The sequence below is a fragment of the Oreochromis niloticus genome, linkage group LG22 (assembly GCF_001858045.2).
Source record: "Oreochromis niloticus isolate F11D_XX linkage group LG22, O_niloticus_UMD_NMBU, whole genome shotgun sequence".
Classification (NCBI taxonomy): domain Eukaryota; kingdom Metazoa; phylum Chordata; class Actinopteri; order Cichliformes; family Cichlidae; genus Oreochromis; species Oreochromis niloticus.
This window is the reverse complement of record NC_031985.2, coordinates 37,058,684-37,082,570: the sequence shown is the minus strand read 5'-3', so window position 1 is coordinate 37,082,570 and position 23,887 is coordinate 37,058,684. Positions and strand designations below refer to the sequence as shown.

Sequence of the window (23,887 nt, the reverse complement as noted above, 5' to 3'; positions counted from 1 at the left end):
TTTTTGTTTCTCTCTCTTTCTCCATTGCCCACCTGTAGCACAAGAATTTAGAGCCAGTGCTGATGGCTTATGACAGGCCTTCACCTAAATTCCTATCTTTCCTGGCAAAGCATTACTGCCTCACACAGAGTGTTCCTCAGGTACAGGCTGCACTTCACACAGTCATAACACTTTTCAAAATCAAATTTTAAACTTTATTACCTCTGGAGAACGAAAAACCCCTGTAGTTTTTCATTTGACTTTTAGTGGGGCTTCCCTTGTTATCATGGCTATAATTAGGCTAATCTTGCTCCCTCCTCTCTCTCTTGAATTTTGGCTATTTTTAATACTGCTAATTCTCTATTGTAAATTAATGGTTGTTTACAAGTTTATCTGTAGTGGAATTTCTGGGAAGACAGGGTACCCAGAAGCTGTTTATATAATATAATCAGTTAATAGCTTTACATCCTAGGACATGTTAAACAAAGGTAAATTTATAGATAAGAAACAGACTGAGAAGAGAAGGGACCAAAATAAGAAAACAATGTCAGCACAAGGCAATAACATCCAATGTACAATTCAAATTATTCAAAATTATATCACCTTACAGTAATTGCATTACTTGAATTTAAACGGCAGGGTGTTTGTTCTTTGTAACGTTTTTTTTTTTCAGCTGCTCTTCCTTGGATGGATTGTGATGAGCTGTTCTAATAAATATAAGCTGGCACAGTATTTTTTGCGATCAGTCCGCATCATATAATTGCACTGTGTTCATCATCTGAGCTTCAAAAATATATATCTAACTCATCTTATAATGGGGGAGTTATCATCCTGCTTTTCATGTTTTTAATTAAGTTTACTTTTGCAGTATCATGCCAAAGATCAAACAAGAGTTTCTATACTGGATTCCATTCAGAGAAATTGACATGATCAACTAATTACTACTCTCAATCTTCTTATACATTAAGAAAATCAGGAAATCCCTGATTAAAAAGTGATGACACCTGTGCATGCACTGATGTCACAAGGATTAATTAAAGTGAGGTGGACCTGAAAGATCTATACAGAATATAAGCAAGACAGCACTAGTTACACACTTGGTTTTCAAGTCCCAAAAGACTACAGATGAGATGAGTTGTAAGTTCAAATAAGGAAATTACAAAGTAACTAGTGTGAAAGCTTGAAAGGGTCAAAGGCCTGATTTAGACCTTTTAGAGCCTATGACGTAACTGTAAGTGGCGGACATTGCTGCCTGCATTTTTGGTGGTATATTACCATTTCCCGATGATTCATAAGCAGAGCCAGCCAACAGAAAAAAATAAATGCTGGGACTTTTTCCTTCCTAGGTCCTTGCTTGTTGATGTGATCAGTTTTTTGGGGGCAAACTTATTTGTCCCTCTAGTTTTTCCACTTTTTTGTGCATTCCCTCATTCAGGTAGTTTCAGTAATCTCCCACCTGGAAAGTCCTTATATTGATGCTCTTATTATTATTCCTTATACTGAGACTGCGATTGTTATTCTCTTACTGATAAATTATAAAATGGTGTTGAAAAAGTAGCTGGAAATGCACAGGAGGAATCGACAGTGCTGACCAACCCAGTCAAAATTGTTGAGGACTGTGTCAACCTGACGTGCAATTACTTTTCTCGGTAGCTGCATATCAGGTTACGTCATAGGTTACAGTGTAGGGATGTTATTGGTAGACACTCCACTAAGACTGAAAATGCAGGGGCTATCAGGACACAGATGGTTATCTACTTACCCAGTTAACTTCATAGTGATCTGTTTTCTTATTATTCTGTCCAGGTCAATAACTTTGTGGTCTTTGAAGGCTTCTTCCTCAACAGAGCAGGTAACTTTTTTGCCACTTTGATCCCATTGCTGTGGTTTTTTTGCTGTTGTGCAAGGGATCATGAAATTATATCTGCTTTGTGTTAACATCAGCTATGAGGTGTCTCCCAACAAGCAGCTCCAAAAATGAAATCCATACCGATGGAGCCTGTGTTTCTTAGCATTCTTGATATTTCTTGATATATTAATCAACACTGGTGGTTCAGTACAAGAACAGTATGAGTTCAGTTATATAATATTTAACACACTACACCTAGTAGTTTTAAAGTAAACAGGTGCTTACACACAAAGTAAACACACAAAGCTTTGTCACATATGTCTTTGTGGAAGAAAAAAAGTCACCTGCAATAGATTCAGTGGGTAGAGCAGGTCATCTACTAATTGGAAGGTTGGTGGTTCAATCCCTGACTCCCCCACTCTGTGTGCCAAATATCCTTAGACAAGATACTAACCCCAACTTGCTTTGCGATTCATCCATATGTGTATGAATATGTGCTTGCGTGAACAGATGAGTGAGACAAGCTGCATAGAGTGCTTTGGGTGCTCAGGTTGAATAGAAACGCATAAGCGTTTTCAGTGGGGGAATCATTTCGTCACTCATCCAAGTGTCTTCATCAATCTCACCTGACTGCAGGTTTCTTCAACCTCTTAAACAGCATTTGCATAATGACTGAAACTAGCACCACTGAATGGCTACCCTCAGGTACCCCTAAGCAAGGTACCGTCCCTTCACACTGCTCCCCGGGCGCTGGATTGGTCGCTGCCCACTGCTTCACTGAGTGAATGGGTTAAATTCCCAGAGAGCTGGGGAATGGCTGCAATCACGGCATGATGATGGTAAAAGATGTTCCCTCCTCGATTCAGAGATGGTCTTTCCCTTTTTACGTAAATGGCCTCCTTGCCTCCCCACTAAAACAGCTGGGAAGGCTCCTAAAGAATACTCCAACCGATCCAGCATCAGAACAGCAGAGACTCATTTTCTCTAAACACAGCGTCTCTGCGGTTTTTAAACCCACACAATGCACACAATCTGGAAAGAGAGGAACGCTGGTCTGAGCAGGGAGTCAAGGAGGACATTTACTTGAAAAGGGAAAGGCCATCTCTGAATCAAGGAGGGGGCCTAAGGGTGCATCTTTCACCATCTTGCAATGCTGTGACTACAGCCATTCCACAACTCTCTGTGAATGGTACTCATGGCCATTGATCAGTGGTCATTGGCCCTGACAATTTGCATATTAACAATCATGAGACTGACCTCATGGCCCATTGTTAAACAGTGCATTTGCATAATGACTGAAACTAGCACCACTGACTGCAGGTTTTCCCAATCAGCTGAGATTGAAGAAGTCACTTGGATAAGTGATGAAACATTTCTGCTATGGAAATGCTACATCCAGATGAACAAAATCAGCTTTTTGGGATTTCCTTACCTGGATGATTGAGGATACACCAAGATACTATATAAGAAGCAATACCTTTAGATATGCAAGTTTAAACGTGGCACTCAACCAAAAAAAGAGTACTGCAATGCTTTTATTCCAGTTCCAAAATATTCTGTTTCATCAAACTTTCCCAGGGTCGACCTCTTCTCCTCTGAGGGATCAGAGGGTGTACAGCTTTTTGTAAGGACCGTTCTTTCTTTTTTTTCCCTCATACATCTTGGTCCCTTTCCTCTGTCCCATAATTAGTATAACTTCACACGTCAGTGCTTAAGTTTTAGGTTAGCTTTCCCATCAGTTGTAAGTACAGTGAGGAAAATAATCATTGAATTCCCTAATGAACTTGTAAGTTTGCTCATTTACAAAGAAATGAACAGTCTTAAATTTTTATGGTAGATTCACTTTGACAGAGAGACTGAATATCAACCAAAAATCCAGAAAAATTACACAAGAAAAAATTAATTTTTATGCCATTGAGTGAAAAAAGTATTGGATTCGCAAGCAAAACTTGATTTATTACTTGGTGGAGAATCCCTTGTTTGCAAGCACACTGGTAAGACATTCCTTGTAGTTGGTCACCAGGTTTCCACATATTTTGGCCCACTCCTCTTTACAGAAAGTTTTTTGCTACCACTTGACAGCTCCCTCCACTGGTTTTCTATAAAACTGAACTCTGGAGTTTCACTAGGCCTCTCCATTATCTTAATGTGCTCTTCTTCTTTTACCACTCCTTTGTTCCCCTCACAATTTCGTTGTACTGTTGTTCTGGGTATAACTTGCAATGACAATAAAGAGTTATCTTATCTTGTGTTTTGTTTCATTAACATGCTGAAACAATGACTTGACAGTCACAATGACAGAAAAGACAATGACAGAATTAGTGTTTTGGCTGGGAGTTTTTTTTTTTGTCCTAGATTTTACAGTATGTGGTAAAATTGTTCCATACTCTTGCAGAAAAACAGTCCCAAAGCATAATATTTTCACTTCCATGCTTGACTTGGGGATGGTGTTCTTTAAGTCATACTCAGCATTTCTCTTCCTTCAAGCATGGCGGGTCGAGTTAATGTCAGAGAATTCAGCTTTGGTTCCTGATGACAGTACTTTATCTCAAGTCTTCTCTGAGTCATTTAGATGTTCACTGGCAAACTTAAGACAGACCTATACGGGCGCCTTCTTGTGGCAGGCGCCCTTGAAGGTGCTGCAAGACTTCAGTCCATTAGGGCGTAGTGTTTTACTAATTGTGTTTTTGGTGACTGTAGTCCAAACTGCCTTCAGATCATTAACAGGGTCCTCCTGTGGAGTTTTGGACTTCATTAGCACTTTTCTTAGAATCGTCCCTCCATGAGGCAAGATCCTGCATGGAGTTCCAAAATGGGAGCAGACTGAGATTAATGGTTGTTTTATATTTCTTGCATTTCTGAATGATCATACCAACAGCTGTCACCTTCTCACCAAACCTCTTGATTATGATCTATTGCCCATTCCAACCTTGTGCAGGTCTACAGTCTTGTTCCTGACATCCTTTGACAGCTCTTTAGTGTTGCTGGTGATGGAGAAGTTTGAATGGAAGAAACTGATTCTGTGGGCAGCTGTGTTTTTGTTTGTTTGTTTGGTTGGTTTTTTTTGCTTGATATCCTTTCTTTCTACATTAAAGTGAAATTTCTATAACATTTGGAGACTGTTCATTTTTTTGTAAGTGAGCAAACTTACAAATTCAACAGGGGAATCAATCATTATTTCCCCTACTGTATCTCCTTGCTATATTGGTACAGTATATGCCATACGTGATGTATCATGTCATATATTGAACCTACATTCCCAGGTTTCAGAGAACTGCAGTATCCAGAGAAATCCACACCCTGTATACCACTCCTAAACTCCACAGGCCACTTGATACCTGCTTGTTTCCTGAACCTCCAATGTTTGTCACTTTATTAAAAACAGCTAAAGTGCGTTGTATGACTGTACATTATTGTAATAACTGCGAGCAATAAGATCATGGTTAGGAAGATTGGTAGCCTCTTTATCTTGCATTTTGTTTACATCTGACATCATTAGGATGGATTTATAGTGTAGAACATGACGAGATGCCAAGCGAAAATCATTTTAAGAAACAGGTTTTTTTTACCTTTATAGAAGTATAACAGTAACATAGTTTTGTATTTACATTCCATTGTGTCCCCTGTTGATAGTTGATGCTCATCTGCCTCAAATTACAAAATGTAATTATTAGCCTTTGACATAGAAGTTGATAGCACAACACCACTAATACCTTAACTTCCTTAAGCTGCATTTGTATGACGAACGTATGACGCTTAATAAATGAATTAATAAACTGACACGAATGTGAACATACGTTTCAGGATTAGCTGAATCCAAGGAAAAATCAAATGAAACCATGTTTTTCCACCGCATGCCACTCCATTTAGATGAGCATTGGAAAATTGTACAAAAGCTAACATGTTGTGATTTACATAAAAATTGGGCACAAAGTGACTAGAAACAAGTGAATGTATAAAACGTCTTGTTATTATGACAAGTCTTGTACAGAGGCTACCAATCCTTTCAACCAGAGTTGTGCTCTTTTTGTGTCAAAGGTATCTGGTTCAAAGGTACCTGAAAGAATTGTCTTTATAGTTAAAACAGCATGAGTAGGCTAAAAACAGACTTGCAAATAAAAACCAAAATTTAAATATTGGGTTCTGGCTAACTCAGACTGCTCAGGTAACAAAGCAAAAACAAGACTTTGCCTGGCTGAATCAAATATATAAATTTTATATATTTATTGACGTCCAAAACAATCATGTCAGGAACAGTCTGCATTGATGTTTTGGAGAGAATTTTTCACTCGTCTGAGCTGCTGATTTTGTCAGCACCAATATATGAATTCTGTTTCACAGTGGATCCTCCCTTTCACACGACACTATATTGTGAGATAAAGTAGAAATAGTTCTTTCAGAGGAAACATTGTTTAAATGTATGGAGGAGCACAACTGTCTGACTAAATGAATAAATGAAATTGCCATTACATTATTATGTAATATTAATTTAAAAAATGTTACATAAATTAAAAGGTAGTTTCCCTACCTTTCACATTCCAACTCACTTTTGTGTTTTTTCTAGAGCCACCCACTGACCCACTGAGTCACAAGAATCAGTTAGTTTTCAGCATCAGATTTGTCTGATGTATCATGCATATCCACTGCAGTCTAAAGTTCACCTGTTTAGAAATGTAACTGCAATATGCTGACAATATATGTCAGCATATTACAGAAGAGGGACCTGTAAGGCAGTGGTTCCCAAAGTGGGGGTCGCGGTACGAATAAAAAAAGAATGCTTGGACATATAATGGACAGATTTTTGATGGGGCTCCCAAACAAACAAAGCAGAAGATGACACATCGCCAAATATGCTTCTAAACCAAAGACTAGAAAATATGATGAAGCATATCTTCACTTCTCATAATGACTAACTACTCCTGAAACTTGGCACTTATGAAATTAATTCATTGTGTTATTTATAATATAGACAGTTTTGGTCTTCCATACAGAGTTTATGAAGGGTTATGAAGGACAGTACGTGGGGTTGTGTGGTAAGGAGACGGGTGGGGTGATCGACTCATGTTCCTTTTCTGCATGTGCTCTGAGTTTGTTCTCGTCTACAGCGGCCCAGTTGAGAAAGGTTCCCCCAAAAAAGCCAGACGGAGAGATCAAGCCTTACTCTTTAATGGAGAGAGAAGGTAAACAGTCACACAGTGCCACTTTGCCATAACCAAGTGTTGACATTAAACATTAAAATTTTATTCCAGTATATGGTCACAAGAAAGGACTTTTTTTTTCTTGTCGGTAACACTGATATAAACTGTGGAAATAAACAAAAATGTGCTGGACAAAAGTTACCACAAATCCTTTTATGGTAAGTTTGAACATTGATAGCGTAGTGGTAAGACTACGTACCTTTGGAGTGGGGGTCACAAGTTCAATTCCCACCCAGTATCCATTAAGGGTCCTGGCTGAACCCCCCATGCTAAAACCAAGCCCTGGAATGGTGCGGCTATGTCTGCAGCCTGTCCGCAGCTGGGACACAAGAATTTCACTACATGTTGTACTCTGTATAATTGTGTATGTGACAAATAAAGGTTGTTTGTTGTTGTTTTGTTTGAAGAACGGACTGGAGTTGGTTTACCTTTAACTTCTGAGAACTTTTGAGCTGATCTTCCTGTATAGACCAGAACACATAATACAAATAAAAATCTTATACACTAACTCAGCAAAAGCAGAGTTAATTGTACAGTTATAGCCAAAGTTATAGCATGTTGGCGTTGACACTCAAAAAAGTAATGTATTACACATTGTACATTACTTGTCTAAAAATAATACATTTTTTTAGTTAACATCCTTGTAACTTTGTGTTACTCCTTAACATGGCTTGAAATGCTTTGTGATATAATTATCAGTTGAAAATATAAATGTTAGTCTCCAGTCTTAAAAATCAACACCAATCCCTAACCTGAGAATATGCATGCAAGATTAAAAATCACAGACAGTATATGGGCAAATAATGATGGCTATGGGTAGAAGATGAACCAGCTAAAAGTGCAAATTCAAGAACCTTGAATCTCTGTAAGCTGATATTTGTAGCCAAGGTCCAAGGCTTCTTTTATGGCTTTCCAAAGATTGAAAAATGTTATAAAATTGTTTTGTTTGGGTTTTTTTGCTCTTTTAAAGGTGAGCCTGTAAAATATGATGCTCTCAATTTGTGCTATTAGTACTATTAGTATTTTTTTTTTTTCTGTCTAGCTGTTCGCCAGGAGCAGAAGAGTCTTCCTTGGCCGTTTGCTCCTCCCCACTCCCCCCAGCGCTCGGTAGCCTCTCAGTGCTCCCACTCCCTCAGCGTGGGATGCTCCCCCAGCAGGGCACCCCCTCGAGTCGCTCAAACTTCTTCCCCTGGTTGCAACAGGAACCAGAGCCCACAGTCACCACTCGGCAATCGCTGCAGAGCAAGACGCACTAGGTAAGAAGTAACAAACTTCTTTGTGTAAAATTCACCTGGAAATCCATCCTAGAAATCTATATTTTACACATCTTAACATCATGTCAAGGTCAGTTACTGCAAATGAAATTTGTCCACAGTTTCAGCCTCAGTAACAAAGAAAAGCTGGATCTGTGAGAAGAAACACTGTTAGCAGACTATCTGCAAATGTTGTTCCATCTGTGTAGAGAGTCCCAGGTTTAGTCGAAGCAGGATTACACCTTTATCATTCCCACAGTCAATTGTTTACATGGACCACCTGTAAATTCAGTGAATTTTATTGTGTGGATGCTGATTAAGCATCCACACTATTGAGTTCCTGTTTCTCTTTATTCTTTATTATTGTGTGGATGCCCTCAAAGGGCTTCCACACTATTGAGTTCCTGTTTCTCTTTATTGTGTGGATGCCCTCAAAGGCATCCACACTATTGAGTTCCTGTTTCTCTTTATTCTTTATACTTTATAGTGTGGATGCCCTCAAAGGGCTTCCACACTATTGAGTTCCTGTTTCTCTTTATTCTTTATACTTTATTCTTCAAGTTGCCACTTTCTTTGCCGCTTAACTACTTCCTCAGTTTTTGTGCTATTTTCTCAGTTCAAATTTCACAATATTCTGCTGTTTCTACTCATTCGTGCTATGTCTTTTTGTACTTTTAACTATTATACTTTTTAAAATATTAAGCTTTTTATGCAATTTTTTGTCCTATTGAAATGAATGGGAAACTTCCACAATTCTGCTAAAACTTGCTTGTTATTGAAACTTAACTACTTCCTCATACTTTCACCTAGAAACTCCATTCAAACTTTAAAATGTTTTCAAGTTATTGGGCTATTCCTGTATGATTCAGCTTTTTCAGATCTTCTTCTGTTTAAATCTTATCCCTCTTTAAGTTTTCAGTTGCAAAATTGTGATTTTTCAGAAAATACATGCGTTGCTATGGTTGCTATGCAATTAACTCAGAGTGAGGGCTGGTCTGTTCTGAACTTTCTCTTCATGTCTGAACAACTTCTTGCTACTCGCTCAATTTCCACTCAACCCCCACAAATTATACAGCAAAACGTAGGTATTTTTGCTGGCTTTCAGAAAACGTCACTATCACTATTGTGGAAGTTACAGATTTATATCAAATCGCCTCAGACCAACACAAGGTCTGAAAACGCTCCATTGAAAGTCAATGGAGAGTGTGTTCAAAATCACCGCTGGATTTCTCTAATGAGAGGCTTTTTCAAATCGTCATAACTCACCGCGATCTAATTCTGACTGCTCAAGTCTCTGTGTTTTAGACGCCCGCCCCCTTTCCAGGTGGCGCAATCAGTAATGACACTGCTCTGCAGCTCACAGGTCGTGGGTTCAATCCCAGCCTCTTCTGCTGTTTTTATTAGAGTTGTCAGCTTTTTCACCTTTTTTCAGTTATGTGAGAACCAGTTTGGCTCAATGAGTAGCTGAAAAGTTCCAGCCTCTTCTGCTCTTTCGGAAGAATTTCAGCTTTTTTCACCTCTTTTCAGCACAATTTTCAGTTTTTCAGCTCTTTTTTAGTAAAAATTTCATCTCCTTCACCCCTTGTCAGCTACAAGTTCAATTTTTTTCAGTTGTTTTAAGCACAAATTTCAGTTTCTTCACCTCTTTTCAGAACAAAGTTCTTCTTCTTCACCTCTTTTCTGCTAATTTCAGCTTGTGCTCCACAGTGCACATTTTTCCTCTCATCATATCTTTGTTTGTGACCAGACCTCATTAGGCTCAGAGGGTTGAGCAGCTGCCGTGAGACCCGGTGGCAGAGGTTCGAGTCCTACCTGTGACAGTTGCTACACATCTTCCCCGCTTGCATGCACTCTGCTTTCTTGACACTCTTCAGTGTACCCTTACACATAAAGCCATCTTCATCAAGCATGTCTGCGTCTACACCTCTTTTTTAGCAGATAATTCGGCTTTTTCAGATGTTTTCAGCAACTGCTGCTCAAGTCTCTGTGTTTTAGACGCCCGTCCCCTTTCCAGGTGGCACAATCAGTAATGACACGGCTCTGCAGCTCAAAGGTCGTGGGTTCAATCCCACCTTGTTCAACTTTTTTTTTTCACTACAAATGTATACACCATCACAGACCTGTAATTTATATTGCTAATTTATTACAATTCTGCAAAGTTTTATGATTTTAGCAGCTTTTCTAATATGGACCTCAGATTCTTGTTAACGCTTCATGGTAGAAATACATACAAGTACACAGCCTGATGAAGCAGACAGACGCAGTACCTCTGATTGGTGAATTTGAGCAGAACCAAGTTGTTCTGCCTCTTTTCAGCAGAAATTCTGCTCATTCACCTCTTTGCAGCGCAACGTTCTGCTTCTTTGCCTCTTTTCTGCAGAAATTCTGCTGATTCACCTCCTTTCTGCAAAATTTTCAGCCTTTTCACCTCTTATCAGCACAATTCTCAGCAGCTTCTGGTCAATTCAGCAGGATTGTCCGTCTCTCCACCTCTTCTTTGTGCGAATGAGTTTGGGTCAGTGAGATGAGTAGCTTCCTTGAGCCCAGGAGGGCCAGGTTTGAATCCTGCTCAGGGCGATTTTTTTTTTTTTTCACCACCATGCAACTTTTTGCAACTTTTCATCTTTTTCAGCTTTTCAGCAGACAGCTTCAGCGTTAAGGCATCCACACAGCATTTTCGCAGGAAATGCAAATTTTTCTACTTCTTTATACTTTATTGTGTGGATGCTGGAGGCATCCACACTATTGAGTTCCTGTTTCTCTTTATTGTGTGGATGCCCTCAAAGGGCTTCCACACTATTGAGTTCCTGTTTCTCTTTATTGTGTGGATGCCCTAAAAGGGCTTCCACACTATTGAGTTCCTGTTTTAAACTTTATTCTTCAAGTTGCTGCCCCGTTTTTCGGCACTTAACTACTCCCTCAGTTTTCAGCCGATTTTCTCCGTTCAAACTCTAAACTGTTCTGCTATTTCTGCTAATTCCGGCTATATCTTTTGGTGTTTATTACTATTATACTTTTTAAAATATTACACTTTTTGTGTCCCATTGAAATGAATGGAAAACTTCCACAATTCTGCTAAAACTTGCTTGGTTTTGAAACTTAACTGCTTCCTCATACTTTCACCTAGAAACTCCATTCAAACTTTAAAATGTTCTCAGATTATTGGGCTATTCCTGTCTGATTCAGCTTTTTCAGATCTTCTACCGTTTTAATCTTATCTCTCTTTAAGTTTTCAGTTGCAAAATTGTGATTTTTCAGAAAATACATGCGTTGCTATGGTTGCTATGCAATTAACTCAGAGTGAGGGCTGGTCCGTTCTGAATTTTCTCTTCATGTCTAAACAACTTCTTGCTACTCGCTCAATTTCCACTCAACCCCCACAAATTATACATCAAAACGTAGGTATTTTTGCTGGCTTTCAGAAAATGTCACTATCTTTATTGTGAGATTTACCGTTTTTTCGCAATTTGCCTCGGAGTGACACAAGGTCTGACAACTCCCCATTCAAAGTCTATGGGGAGGTTTTGAAATTCAGAGCTGAAATTCTGTAACGGGAGGCATTTTCAAATCGCCGTATCTCTTTAACAAAGCAAAGTTAGGACATGAGGCTTGTGCCAATATATCTTCAGACACTGCTGACACTCACAGTGGAAGCAGTTTTTACAATTATCTTACCGTTGAGCAATGAATTACGTTTGTTTGAGGGGTGGAAATCGGTCCTCCTCTCAGTTTTCAAACTCCGAAAATGAAGCCGTTTCTTCTCTCGTCATATCTCCGCGACGGAGTTACAAAGAGCAATGAAAATCGCAGTCAAAGTACACCAAAGTCCGCTGATTCACCCAGTAGAAGAATTATGCTGCTAGCCCTCCTAGTTTTTGAGTTACACGACGTTTTGTAACTCCAAAAAACGGCGCTTTTCGCCTCTCACCGCGATCTATTTCTGATTGCTGATGTCTTTGTTTTTCAGCCACCCGCCCCCTTTCCAGGTGGCGCAATCAGTAATGACACGGCTCTGCAGCTCACAGGTCGTGGGTTCAATCCCACCTTGGTCAACATTTTTTTTTCACTACAAATTTATACACTATCACAGACCTGTAATTTATATTGCTAATTTTTTTCACTACAAATGAGTAGTGCAAAAACATACTATGTCTGCAACATCACAGTATATCTGTTATGTTATAGTATTACTACTAAATCACAGTATTTCTGCCAATTCAAGGAGGCTGACTGTTACTAAGTGCATCAGTGTACATAGGTCATCTGTTGTGTTGGAGTGCCCTCTTGTGGCGCCTTTTGGGTAGTGCCTTAGTAAACGTGAACACTGCAAAGAAGTGGTATCAGACTGGTTTGTAGTGGAGGAATTTGTTGCCAGTTTCTTTCATCTTTAATCCGTATTCATGTTGTAATGTAGTAGTACCACAATATGGCAGAAACACTATGTTTTGGCACAAATACTTTGATTTGGTATACTTTAGCTTCTTCACCCCTTTTCAGCACAAATTCCAGCTTTTTTGGCTGTTTTCAGAAAAAAAAACTCTTTTCAGCAGAAACTCTGCTGATTCATCTCTTTTCAGCGCAAGTTTCTGCTTCTTTGCCTCTTTTCTGCAGAAATTCTGCTGATTCACCTCTTTTCTGCAAAATTTTCAGCCTTTTCACCTCTTATCAGCACAATTCTCAGCAGCTTCTGCTAATTTCAGCAGAATTGTCAGTCTGTCCACCTCTTCTTTGTGAGAATGAGTTTGGCTCAGTGAGAAGAGTTGCCTCTTTGAGCCCAGGAGGGCCAGGTTCGAATCCTGCTTAGGACGACATTTTTTTTTCACCACCATACAACTTTTTGCAACTTTTCATCTTTTTCAGCTTTTCAGCAGACAGCTTCAGCGTTAAGGCATCCACACAGCATTTTCGCAGGAAATGCAAATTTTTCTAGTCTCTACTTTATTCTAGTTGCTCCGTACACTTTTTGGCACTTAACTACTTCCACAATTTTCAGCCGATTTTCACCGTTCAAATTTTAAACTATTCTGCTATTTCTGCTAATGTACGCTATATCTTTTGGTATTTTTCACTATTATACTTTTTAAAATATTACACTTTTTTCCTTTAATTTGTCCCATTGAAATGAATGGGAAACTTCCGCAATTCTGCTAAAACTTGCTTGTTTTTGAAACTTAACTACTTCCTCATATTTTCACGTAGAACAACCATTCAAACTTTAAAATGTTCACAAATTATTGGGCTATTCAGGTATAAATCAGCTTTTTCAAATCTTTTACCGTTTTACTTTTATCCCTCTTAAAGTTTTGAGTTGCAAAATTGTGATTTTTCACAAAATACATGCGTTGTTATGGTTGCTATGCACTTGGTTTCCAGTGTGCCACTGTAGGTTTCGCAGTCTTCTCTTCATGTCCGAACAACTTCTTGCTACTTGCTCAATTTTCACTCAACTTCCACAATTTATACATCAAAACGTAGGTATTTTTGCTGGCTTTCAGAAAATGTCACCATCATTGTTGTGAGATTTATAGAATTTTGGCAAATCTCCTCAGACCAACACAAAGTCGGAAAACTCTCCATAGAAAGTCAATGGAGAGTTTGTTCAAAATCACCGCTTGATTTCTGTAATGAGAGGCATATTCGAATCGTCATATCTCCTCAACGAAGCGAAGTTAAAACATGAGGCTTGTCCCAATATATCTTCAGACACTCCTGACGCTCACAATTCAAGAATTTTTTTCTCACCTATTACCGTTCTGAGATGAGTTAGACATGTTTGAGGGTAGGAAATTCGTCCTTCGCTCAGATTTCTTCAGATTTCAAACTCTGGAAATGAGGCAATTTTTTCTCTTGTCATATCTTTTTTTTGGATTTCCACAGAGACCTGAAAATTTCCATGACTGTTCACCAAAGCCTGCTGTCTCTTACGGTGAAAGAATGATATCGATACTCCAAATAGATTTAGAGTTACAAAGCGTTGTTTGAGGGGAAGTCAAGGCAGTTTTCGCTTCGCCTCTACTCAGTTATGGTGCATTACAAGTCAAATATCTTCAATAATTCATATTTCAATGATAAATTGTCAACACTTGAAGATTCCCCCATCTCTTCTGAACAAAACAGTGTAAGAATGACCGTTCTAGCCCCTACGGTTAGGAAATTATGGTCATTTGTTTGAGGAGAGTCCTCACTATGAGAGATAGACTGCAAAAATCCTGTCTCTCTCTGTGCTGCGTGTGTAAAAACAGGTGCACCTGTTTTGGCGGGAAAAAGTACACAGCCTCTATGGTCGTGTCCAAATTCATGGGCTGCATCCTCCTGAGGCCACATTTGTAGACCGATTACGTCACAGTGACGCGCCGAAGGCTGTCCAAATTCGTAGACTCCTCCGAATGCAGCCGACAAATGCGTCCTCCTTTTCCCCAAATTTGAAGGATGGGTCGGGTGTGTCCTTCGTGGCCCACCATATCCCAGAATTCATAGCGCGGCCCAGCCAAACGCCAGTTTCCAGCAATGGCGGCCGCTACTAAGTTTTAAAATTACTTTTATTAATCTTTCTGGGTCACAAAATAAACTTTTAACATATTTTCAGGCGAGAATGTAGCTGTGTAAACTTCAAATATCTGCTCGGTTTATCAAGGTATTGCATATTTGCAAAAGTGCTTCGACGTTTTCGGAGACGTCTGTTACCCACCAGCTTGATAGCTAACCGAGAGCTCGAGGGTCACTGAAGCCGCCGAAACGGCACAACTCCCGGCACATCATTTTCAGATCACCGCGGACTTTCGCTACTCAGGTTAAACGTAATATATAAGTCACTTAGACAACCTAAAAAGGATATTGTTTGGCTTTTTTCAGTGTTTTATTTGTTCGTGAGTAAATCGGTTTGGCTGAGATTAAAGATATTAGATTAGATTAGATAAAATAAAACTTTATTAATCCCTCGGGTGGTTTTCACACAGCTGAATAAACGTCAAACAGAAAACTGATTAAACAGAAGTGTGAGATGGTCGAGAATTTATGCCAGTGTCCTGTTATATTTTACATAGCGAGGAGCAGACGGCTGAGTTTGTTAAACTCCACCGAGACAGCGGTGACGTTAATCAGAAGGCTAGACTGTCCAATTTCACAGCCGTTTACTTCCGGCCTACCCGACCTTCTGAGGACCCGGCCCACGTAGACCGCGAAGGCCGGTTCCTCAGGAGGATGCAGCCCATGAATTTGGACACGACCTATGATTGGTGGATTCAAATTGAGCAGCTCCCAGGCTGCTTGACTTACCTAGAAAGTTTCTTCTCTCTCCCTCTGTGTGTGTGTGTGTGTGTGTGTGTGTGTGTGTGTGTGTGACAGAGAGAGAGAGGGAGAGAGACCCTTTTTATGGGAGCATCTTATTGTATGATTTAAATTCAATATATTTAGACTGGTTGTCTGAATTTGGTCCTGTGTGTGTCTCTCTGTGCATGTGTGTTTCCATATGTGTCCATATTTGTGATTGTGTGACTGTTATACTTTTTTTTGCTGATTTTTTTTTTTCATTTAACAATTACATTTGAGGGACCCTTAGCATGTTCAGGATTTTTTCAGCTGTCCATTTTGCTTTTCCAATTTTTCTATTTAAGTTATTACTATTGTGCTAAGTCATAGCATTTCTGCTGCTTTTCAGTATTTGTGCTAAATACAGCATTTCTGCTAAAATGTAGTATTTCTACCAAATATAGTATTTCTGATTTTTCAACCAAATCATAGTAGTGTTTCTCCTTTTTTTTTATACGATTTGTGGTTAATATATTATTTCTGCTTAATTATGGTATTTCTGCCATTTTATAGTATTTCTGCTAAAACATAGTATTTCTACCAAATATAGTATTTCGGATTAATTATAGTTTTTCTACCAAATCATAGTACAGTGGTTCTTTTTTTTAATAGGATTTGTCCTTAATATAGTATATCTGCTTAATTATGGTATTTCTGGCATTTTATAGTATTTGTGCTGAAACATAGTATTTCTACTAAATGCAGTATTTCTGGGTAATCATAGTATTTCTATATATTTCTGCCAGGTCCCCAGGGAGTCAATCCTCTGTGAGGACTGTAATATTCAAATTTACATATCAGGGCATGCACGACTTCCCAACCAGCCAATCATATCTGAGGGTTGACACATTCAAATTTGCATATTGGGGCATTCATAGCTTCTAAGACAACCAATCATATCTGAGGGCTGACACATTCAAACTTGCATATTGTGGCATTCATGGCTTCCCAGCCAGCCAATCATATCTGAGGGCTGACACATTCAAATTTGCACTTTGGGGCATTCATGGCTTCCCAGCCAATCACATCTGAGGGCTGACACATTCAAATTTGCATATTGGGGCCTTCATGGCTTCTAAGCCAACCAATCATCTATGTCATATATCTATAATATTTCATATTTTTATTTTAAATGGTCAACATTTCAAGATTCCCCCATGTCTTCTGAACAAAACGGTCTAAGAATGACCGTTTTAGCCCCTACGGTTAGGAATTTATGGCTGTTTGTTTGAGGGTAATCCTCACTATGAGAAATACACTATAAGAATCCTGTCTCTCTGTGCTGCGTGTGTAAAAACAGGTGCACCAGTTTTGGCGGGAAAAAGTACACAGCCTCTCTGATTGGTGGATTCAAATTGAGAAGCTCCCAGACTGCTTGACTGACCTAGAAACTTGCTTCTCTCTCCCTCGGTGTGTGTGTGTGTGTGTGTGTGTGTGTGTGTGTGCGTGTGTGTGTGTGTGACAGAGAGAGAGAGAGAGAGTTAGAGAGAGAGAGAGAGAGACTTTTTAAAGAAGCATCTTATAGTATGATTTAAATTCAATATATTTAGACTGGTTGACTGAATTTGATCCTGTGTGTCTCTCTGTGCATGTGTGTTTCCATATGCGTCCATATTTGTAATTGTGTGTAGCTGCTTGCTCTTCTTCAGTTGAAAAACAAGTAGTTTTGTAACCTAACCATGTTCAGGTTTTTTTCAGCTTTCCATTTTGTTTTTTCAATATTTCTATATAAGTTATTGCTATTCTGCTAAATCATAGTTTTTCTGCCACTTTTCAGTGTTTTGCTAAATATAGTATTTGTGCTAAAACATATTATTTCTGCTAAAAACATAGTATTTCTACTAAATGTAGTATTTCAGCTTAATCATAGTGTTTCTATATATTTCTGCCAGGTCCCCAGGCAGCCAATCCTCTGTGAGGACTGAGACATTCAAATTTACATATCAGGGCTTGCATGGCTTCCCAACTAGCCAATCATATCTGAGGGCTGAGACATTCAAATTTGCATATCAGGGCCTCCCAGCCAGCCAATCATATCTGAGGGCTGAGACATCTAAATTTGCATATTGAGGCCTTCATGGCTTCTGGCTTCTGGTTGACTGAATTGGATCCTGTGTGTGTGTCTCTTTGCATGTGTGTTTCAATATGTGTCCATATTTGTAATTGTGCAAGTTAGTACTATTCTGCTAAATTATAGTATTTCTGCTACTTTTCAGTATTTGTGCTAAATACAGTATTTCTGCTATATCATACTACTATAGGATTCATGGTAAATATAGTATTTCTGCCTAATTATAGTATTTCTACCAAATCATAGTATTACTGCTAAAACATAGTATTTCTCCCAAATCTTGATAGTTCTGCTATGTTCTTGTACTTGTAATTAATTATAGTATTTGTGCCAAAGCATAGTGTTCCTGCCAAATCTTAGTATTATTGCTAAATCACAGTATTTGAGCAAAATCATAGTATTTGAGCATATTCTTTCTATTTGTGCCATAGCAGAAATGCTGAATCACAGCATTTCTGCTATGTTGTAGTATTTGTCCTAAATCACAGTATTTCTGCAATGTGTAGGTATTTTTGTTTAAATAAAGTATCTCTGTAATCTTGTACCATGTTTACTAAATTCCTGTATTTCTGAGAAGTTATCATGTTTCTGCTAAGTTACAATATTTCTTCTCATTTCTGCTGCTATGTTATTGTATTTCTGCTAAATATAATGTCTTCTTTACGTTATTGCAGTTCTGCTAAGTAACTACATTTTTTGCTAGGTTCTTATGCTTCTGCAAATTTATTACAATTTTTTGCTACATTTCAGCTTTTTCAGCTACTTTTAGCAGACAGCTTCAGCATTACAGCATCCACACTGCATTTTCGCAGGAAATGCAATTTTTTCTAGTTTTTTTTAATTTTTTTTATTACAAATAAAAAAATGGCTCCAATCTGCTCTGATGCACTAATTTTTATCCTGTTCATTCTGGTCTCTGCCAATGAAAATCTTCTTTTAAGTCTAGCTCTGCCACCTCCAGCTTGGCCTCCTGTTTTTATGTTAGTCGCTGCTGAGACTATTTCTGATGAGGCTTACATAGATTCTGCAAGTAAAAGGGCCAAATGCCTCTTTCGGGTTCTAACTTTCAGATACTGTTCATCTGCTGTAGGTAGTTTTTTAGGCTAGTTTAATAAATTGCCTTAAAAATTCTAATAAATGCTATTTTATCTGTGAATCTGTGTTGTTCTGTTGTTTTATTCACATTTGTCTGTTTTTTGTCCATTCTGTGTAGACACAAGCCTGGTTTAGGTGCTTTATACCTAAATGATTCATATGTATAATATGAATATTATAATGAATATAATAAATAAGTGTAAGTGGTATGTTAATAGCACTAATAGCATTAGTTGTGTAAAGTTATATAAATTGCATGTGCACTATTGAATGCATGGTTAAAGTGAACACTAAAACCAGGAGATCATAAAAACTAGTCAGATACTGTTGTTCTGAGTAGAATAAGGTCCAGATCTCTCACTTTAGTGATTAGTGGTTTGAGTTTTCCTTAAATTTGTAATTATTTTGCTGACCAACTCCTTTCATTGTCTCTTTCTCTTCTCTTTCCCCTTTTTTTCGTTACCCATTGTGCTCCATTTATTTTGTCCCTGTGATTGATTCTGGCTCTTCTTTCTGTCATCAATAGTTCCCTTAATAGATCTCAGCTAGGCTTTCATTGACCAGCCTTCTAATGGCACTGCTGTTCCTTTCCGTCAAAGGAATGGCTTATCTCAATAAATAGCCTGTTTTTGTCTTATGAATGGGGAGTCTGTTGTTGCTAGAATAGTTATTCAACTCAAATGAGGAGAGAACAAACTCCTTTTGGCCTTCTAGTTATCAGCACGACAGACTGGAACTTGATGGCTGTGTCTTATCTGCTTGACTTTTTTAGAACTCATTAAACAACCTGCCACAAAACTGCTCTTGTGAAATTGCATTTTGTCACACACAGAAATTATACTTAAACAGGATAATGTAATTTAAGGCTGCACCTTTTTTCCAGAGTCTTATTTCCATTCTTCTTTTTTTGTGTGTTTTATTCGAACAGTATACCATGCATTTTTTTCTGTTTGTTATATTTTGAGTTGTGTAATTATGTCATTTATTTCTTTTTTTTTCTTTTTTCTTTCCTACCATTTCATTGGCTTGGATTTCCATCCAAAAATGTGCCTGTCTTCTCTCCTTTCTCTACCTTGCTCTCTATCTTCTTTGATTTTCTTCTCATCATCCTTGCTGGCTTCTGCCACTTCTCCAGTAGTCAACAGGGTCTAGTTGCGAGATGCAACTTGTACAGTCGACACATGGACACCAGAGCTGTTGGACTGCTGGACAGACACTCTCCAGGTGAGGTTTTGTAGAGGTGTTAATGGCAGTTAAAAACCACATCATACTTGGATGTAAATTCATGTAAATTGTACATTAATTTAATGTACATTCTATACAATGTCTATATAAAAACAGTATAAACACAATAACAACAATAACATTTTCAAGCATCCCAAATGTTTTTGTTAAACATTATGTTAAACATAATCTAGCTTAGTGTTAAATCTGTACCTGACCCAGTGTTTTTGTTGCAAGTATTTAATTTAAAATTTTTGTCAACATTTTTCATCCAGCTTTTTATTATTCTGTTTCAATAAATAGAAAATAAAAAACTGGATAAAAAATGTTGACAAAAATTTTAAAATATGCAAAATATTTACATTATTCTGTTTCAATAAATAGAAAATGTAAATATTTTGCAAATCACTGGTTTCTGTTTTTATTTACCCAACCTCTCTGGAAATGTGGTTGTGTGACAGGATAATCGTAACTCAGTTCACGGACTGATAGCCACAAACTCTAATCCAATCCAATCTAATCACTAATGTACAATATGATATGACGCTGGATTGAACTTTTTCTAGCATTGCCAAAATGTTGCTTGAAGACTATGGCAGATAAAATACTGTTTAAAAGTTTGGACGTACACCTTGATTAATGAATGACTTTTATTTATTCCTTTCTATTGTTTGGGGAAAATGAAACTGAAATGTATTTCATATACAGTAGATTCATCAAAGAAGTCACAGTTTCCTTTGATGACAGCTTTGTACACTGTTGTTACTAAGTTCATGTAGTCAACACTTGGAATGGTATCCAGTTGAGAGGTAATCCTTGTAAGAAAGTTACTGGTTTCTTTAAGTAAAGAAAATTGGCTCTTACGAGAACCACCCCACACTGCAGAGGAACATGTTCATCACAGTTACTGTGTCCATGAATATGCCAGGGATCACTTGGGTTCACTTTTCTGCAAAGATATTAGACCAGTGGAAATCTGTTTTGGTGAATATGAATGTAACTTATCACAATGCCAGAAATTTATCTTAAGCTCTGATTAAAACCCTAACCCAGTTGTGGTTGTCAGACATAACACACAACTGGGTTTTGAAGTGTTTTTAGACAGTCTACATGTAAAATCTTTCTTTCATTATTATAAATGTTTGCTCTCAGAGCACTGAGCATTCTTGTAGGCTACCTGTAAATGGACCATTGTTGTTAAGTCAGCACAGTCATGTTGTTGCTAAAGCAAAAATGCAGATTATAAGAAATATTCTTTTTAGGGTAAACTGTGTTTCATCAATTTCTCATTTTTTATTTTTTACTATTCATCTGTTCCCTTTCCTCACATGTTAGCACCATGTGCCACCTCAGGTCTGAGAGCAGTAGGGGATCAGTCATACACATTGGGATACAGTATTCACTCACAACAAAACAGGTATTCACACATTGATCCACCGATTGTTTTAGAGGTTAGCAGGCATTAAAAAAGAAAATGAGGAGGTTTAGCATGCAAATGTGGGGTAGAAACACCTCAAAATGTGATAAGAGGGGTCTGTTGTCACAATTACAAAAATACCTAAATTGGAATTACATCCCGGCAGACTCGGATGAATATGATGGACTGTTTCTCTAAAATGCTCAGAACATGTTTTATGCACCAAATATGCAACCACATCTCCAGACTTTCCTATTGCCTTATTAAATTCATGGACTCATGGATTAAATGCTACATCTGATTATTGTTGGCAACACAATAATCAAGTATGATGAGAGAAAAAGATCTGAAGACTTTTAGACTTTCTGAGCCTCTTCTATTTCTTAATAGACTTCAAGAATCCACGCACAGACGACCAGAGCTTTTAGCAGGTTTGAGCAAAGTTGTACAGATATTTCACATTGTGGGTGCAGTGTTGCAAATGATTAAAGTTGTCTTGCTCAAATGACACAATAACAAGTAACGAGTAGCTGATGAGACAGTGTGACATTTAATAGTCATGTGGGTACCAGAGTGACAACAGCCCTCACACACAACCATAGATATGAAGAAATCAGAAAAGAGCAATGTTCAGTTTCATATCAACCAAAACATCTTCATCTGCCCTTACTGTTACCTTTTTACCGACTCCCCATTCACCCAGGAACTGGCTCGTCTTGCTTCCACCTCTTTCTACATCCAAGAAGGACTGCATGAGCAGCACTACCTCTTTAGACAGGAGAGAAATACACCTGAGCACAGATCCTGAATCCCATCGTTCTGAAGAGGAGATGAAGGTTCTGGACAGTTCACAGCATCCATCAGGCAACCAGAGACCTCTGCTGTGGGAGAGTGACAGAGTTGAAGACAGGTCATGGGCTGTAGGGGTGCACTGCTACACTGCCCAGTGGGTGAAGCAGAAGCAGGAATACAGGAGCACCCGGCCCTGGTGAATGTGTGATGATTACAGACTTTAAACATTATCAAAACGTTGATGCCTAAAATGCTTTCAGACATGTTTGAGCTGACTTTTGAGAGCCCATGATGCAACAATTTCTTTGTGAGCTTTAAGTGCCCAAAGTTCAGTTCAGAAAAAAATACACTTCCAGTCTTTCTGGTTTTACAAAGGCTATTGTAATGTCTGTCTTAGTTGGTTTCCCAAATGAGTTCTTCAGCTGTCAACTAGCTCATCTTTTCTACTCAACTGCAACTGGGTAAGATGAACTAAATGTGGAGCAGTTTTTCTGTAGAACTCAGACTGGCTGCATCCTTGCTAATTGAATAATTGGCCCATTAAATCAGTGGTGTTACTGGCAAGACAGGTCCAGCTAACTCAGGTCCGTTTTTCATTTTAGTAGCCTTTGCACTGAGTGTTGTTAGATTCACTTATTTGGTTGTAGAGATTCAGGGAAACATTGCATAAGACAAAGGTTACTAACGTGATCTTGTTTTATAATGACTTCTGTATTTAATTAATTACCAAAATGAATCCAATGGACTTTATTTGAGAATTTCATCATCCATTTTCTTGTATTACTTGGACAGATTGGATAGGATGGCATAATAGCATGTTAAATTTTCAGTTGATCACATTTGGGTTGTTGAATTTTTTAACAAATATTAAAAAACAGTGATACAGTACTCTTAATTTTCCATTTCTGTTTTGCACGTGTGTAACAGCTACATGCAGCCACAGACTGTCACACAACGACATGATCTACAGACAGGTTACTTGCTGTGTCCTTTGGTGACTGCTTACTTTAAGTTGAAGTGTCTTAGCGAGCATTGGCCTGCCAGTTTCTGTCAGAACTGCTTCATTGTACCCTGGCATTGATTTTCCAAGTCTCTGGAAAGATGGATGTGTATCAGTCTTGATTTGATGGTGATGGAGTTGAGTGTGTAACACATCAATCCAAATTCTCCCCTGGGAGTTTGACCGGGTTCAGATGTGGTCACAGGCTACATAGTACATCAGACCATGTAATTACTTATGAGATACCCTCAGGGTAATGTGTGTCGGGCAGTATTTAAAATGATAACTCATACACCAATAATCTTATGTTGGTGTTTGTCAGATCGTGCATATAAGAATACAAATCCTTGAACATGCAAACATGGTCTGCAGACTGCCCTGGTACAGTTCAACCACAAGTGCAAAGCACAGAAATAGACAATTACTCATTTTTAATATTTGTTCAAAAATCAAACAGTAAAAAAAAAACACAGAGGATGTATTTGTGGAGGAATCAAACAAAAATCCTGAAAATTCAAAACAATTTTTCAATTTTGATTTATTTTGGACTTAACAAAGAACTGCGAAGTCTCCCATGGACAGAGCTTCCTGCAACTTTCCACTAACCGGATTTTTGGAAATGTCATAAATATCCGGAAATGTTTGTGAGACAAAACATATATTTTCAGGTTTTAGGACAGTTTTGAAAACAAATTGTGCAA

General features: G+C 38.2%; 1 protein-coding gene across 10 annotated transcripts in view; it reads left to right on the top strand.

The window, feature by feature from the left end:
• atat1 (alpha tubulin acetyltransferase 1) overlaps nt 1-23,074 on the top strand; it is a 32,297-nt gene extending 9,223 nt beyond the window's left edge. Inside the window, exons 6-13 of one of the 10 annotated variants that reach the window (XM_005464782.4) lie at nt 39-140; nt 1,786-1,831; nt 6,934-7,008; nt 8,069-8,282; nt 19,889-19,977; nt 21,313-21,394; nt 21,785-21,825; nt 22,098-22,293. In XM_005464782.4, the coding sequence (XP_005464839.1) occupies nt 39-140; nt 1,786-1,831; nt 6,934-7,008; nt 8,069-8,282; nt 19,889-19,977; nt 21,313-21,394; nt 21,785-21,825; nt 22,098-22,150 (702 nt within the window). In that variant the 3' untranslated portion in view covers nt 22,151-22,293. The other 9 variants (XM_005464780.4, XM_005464779.4, XM_005464781.4 and 6 more) reach the window with 9 other exon arrangements.
• Nucleotides 23,075-23,887: the final 813 nt, after the last annotated feature.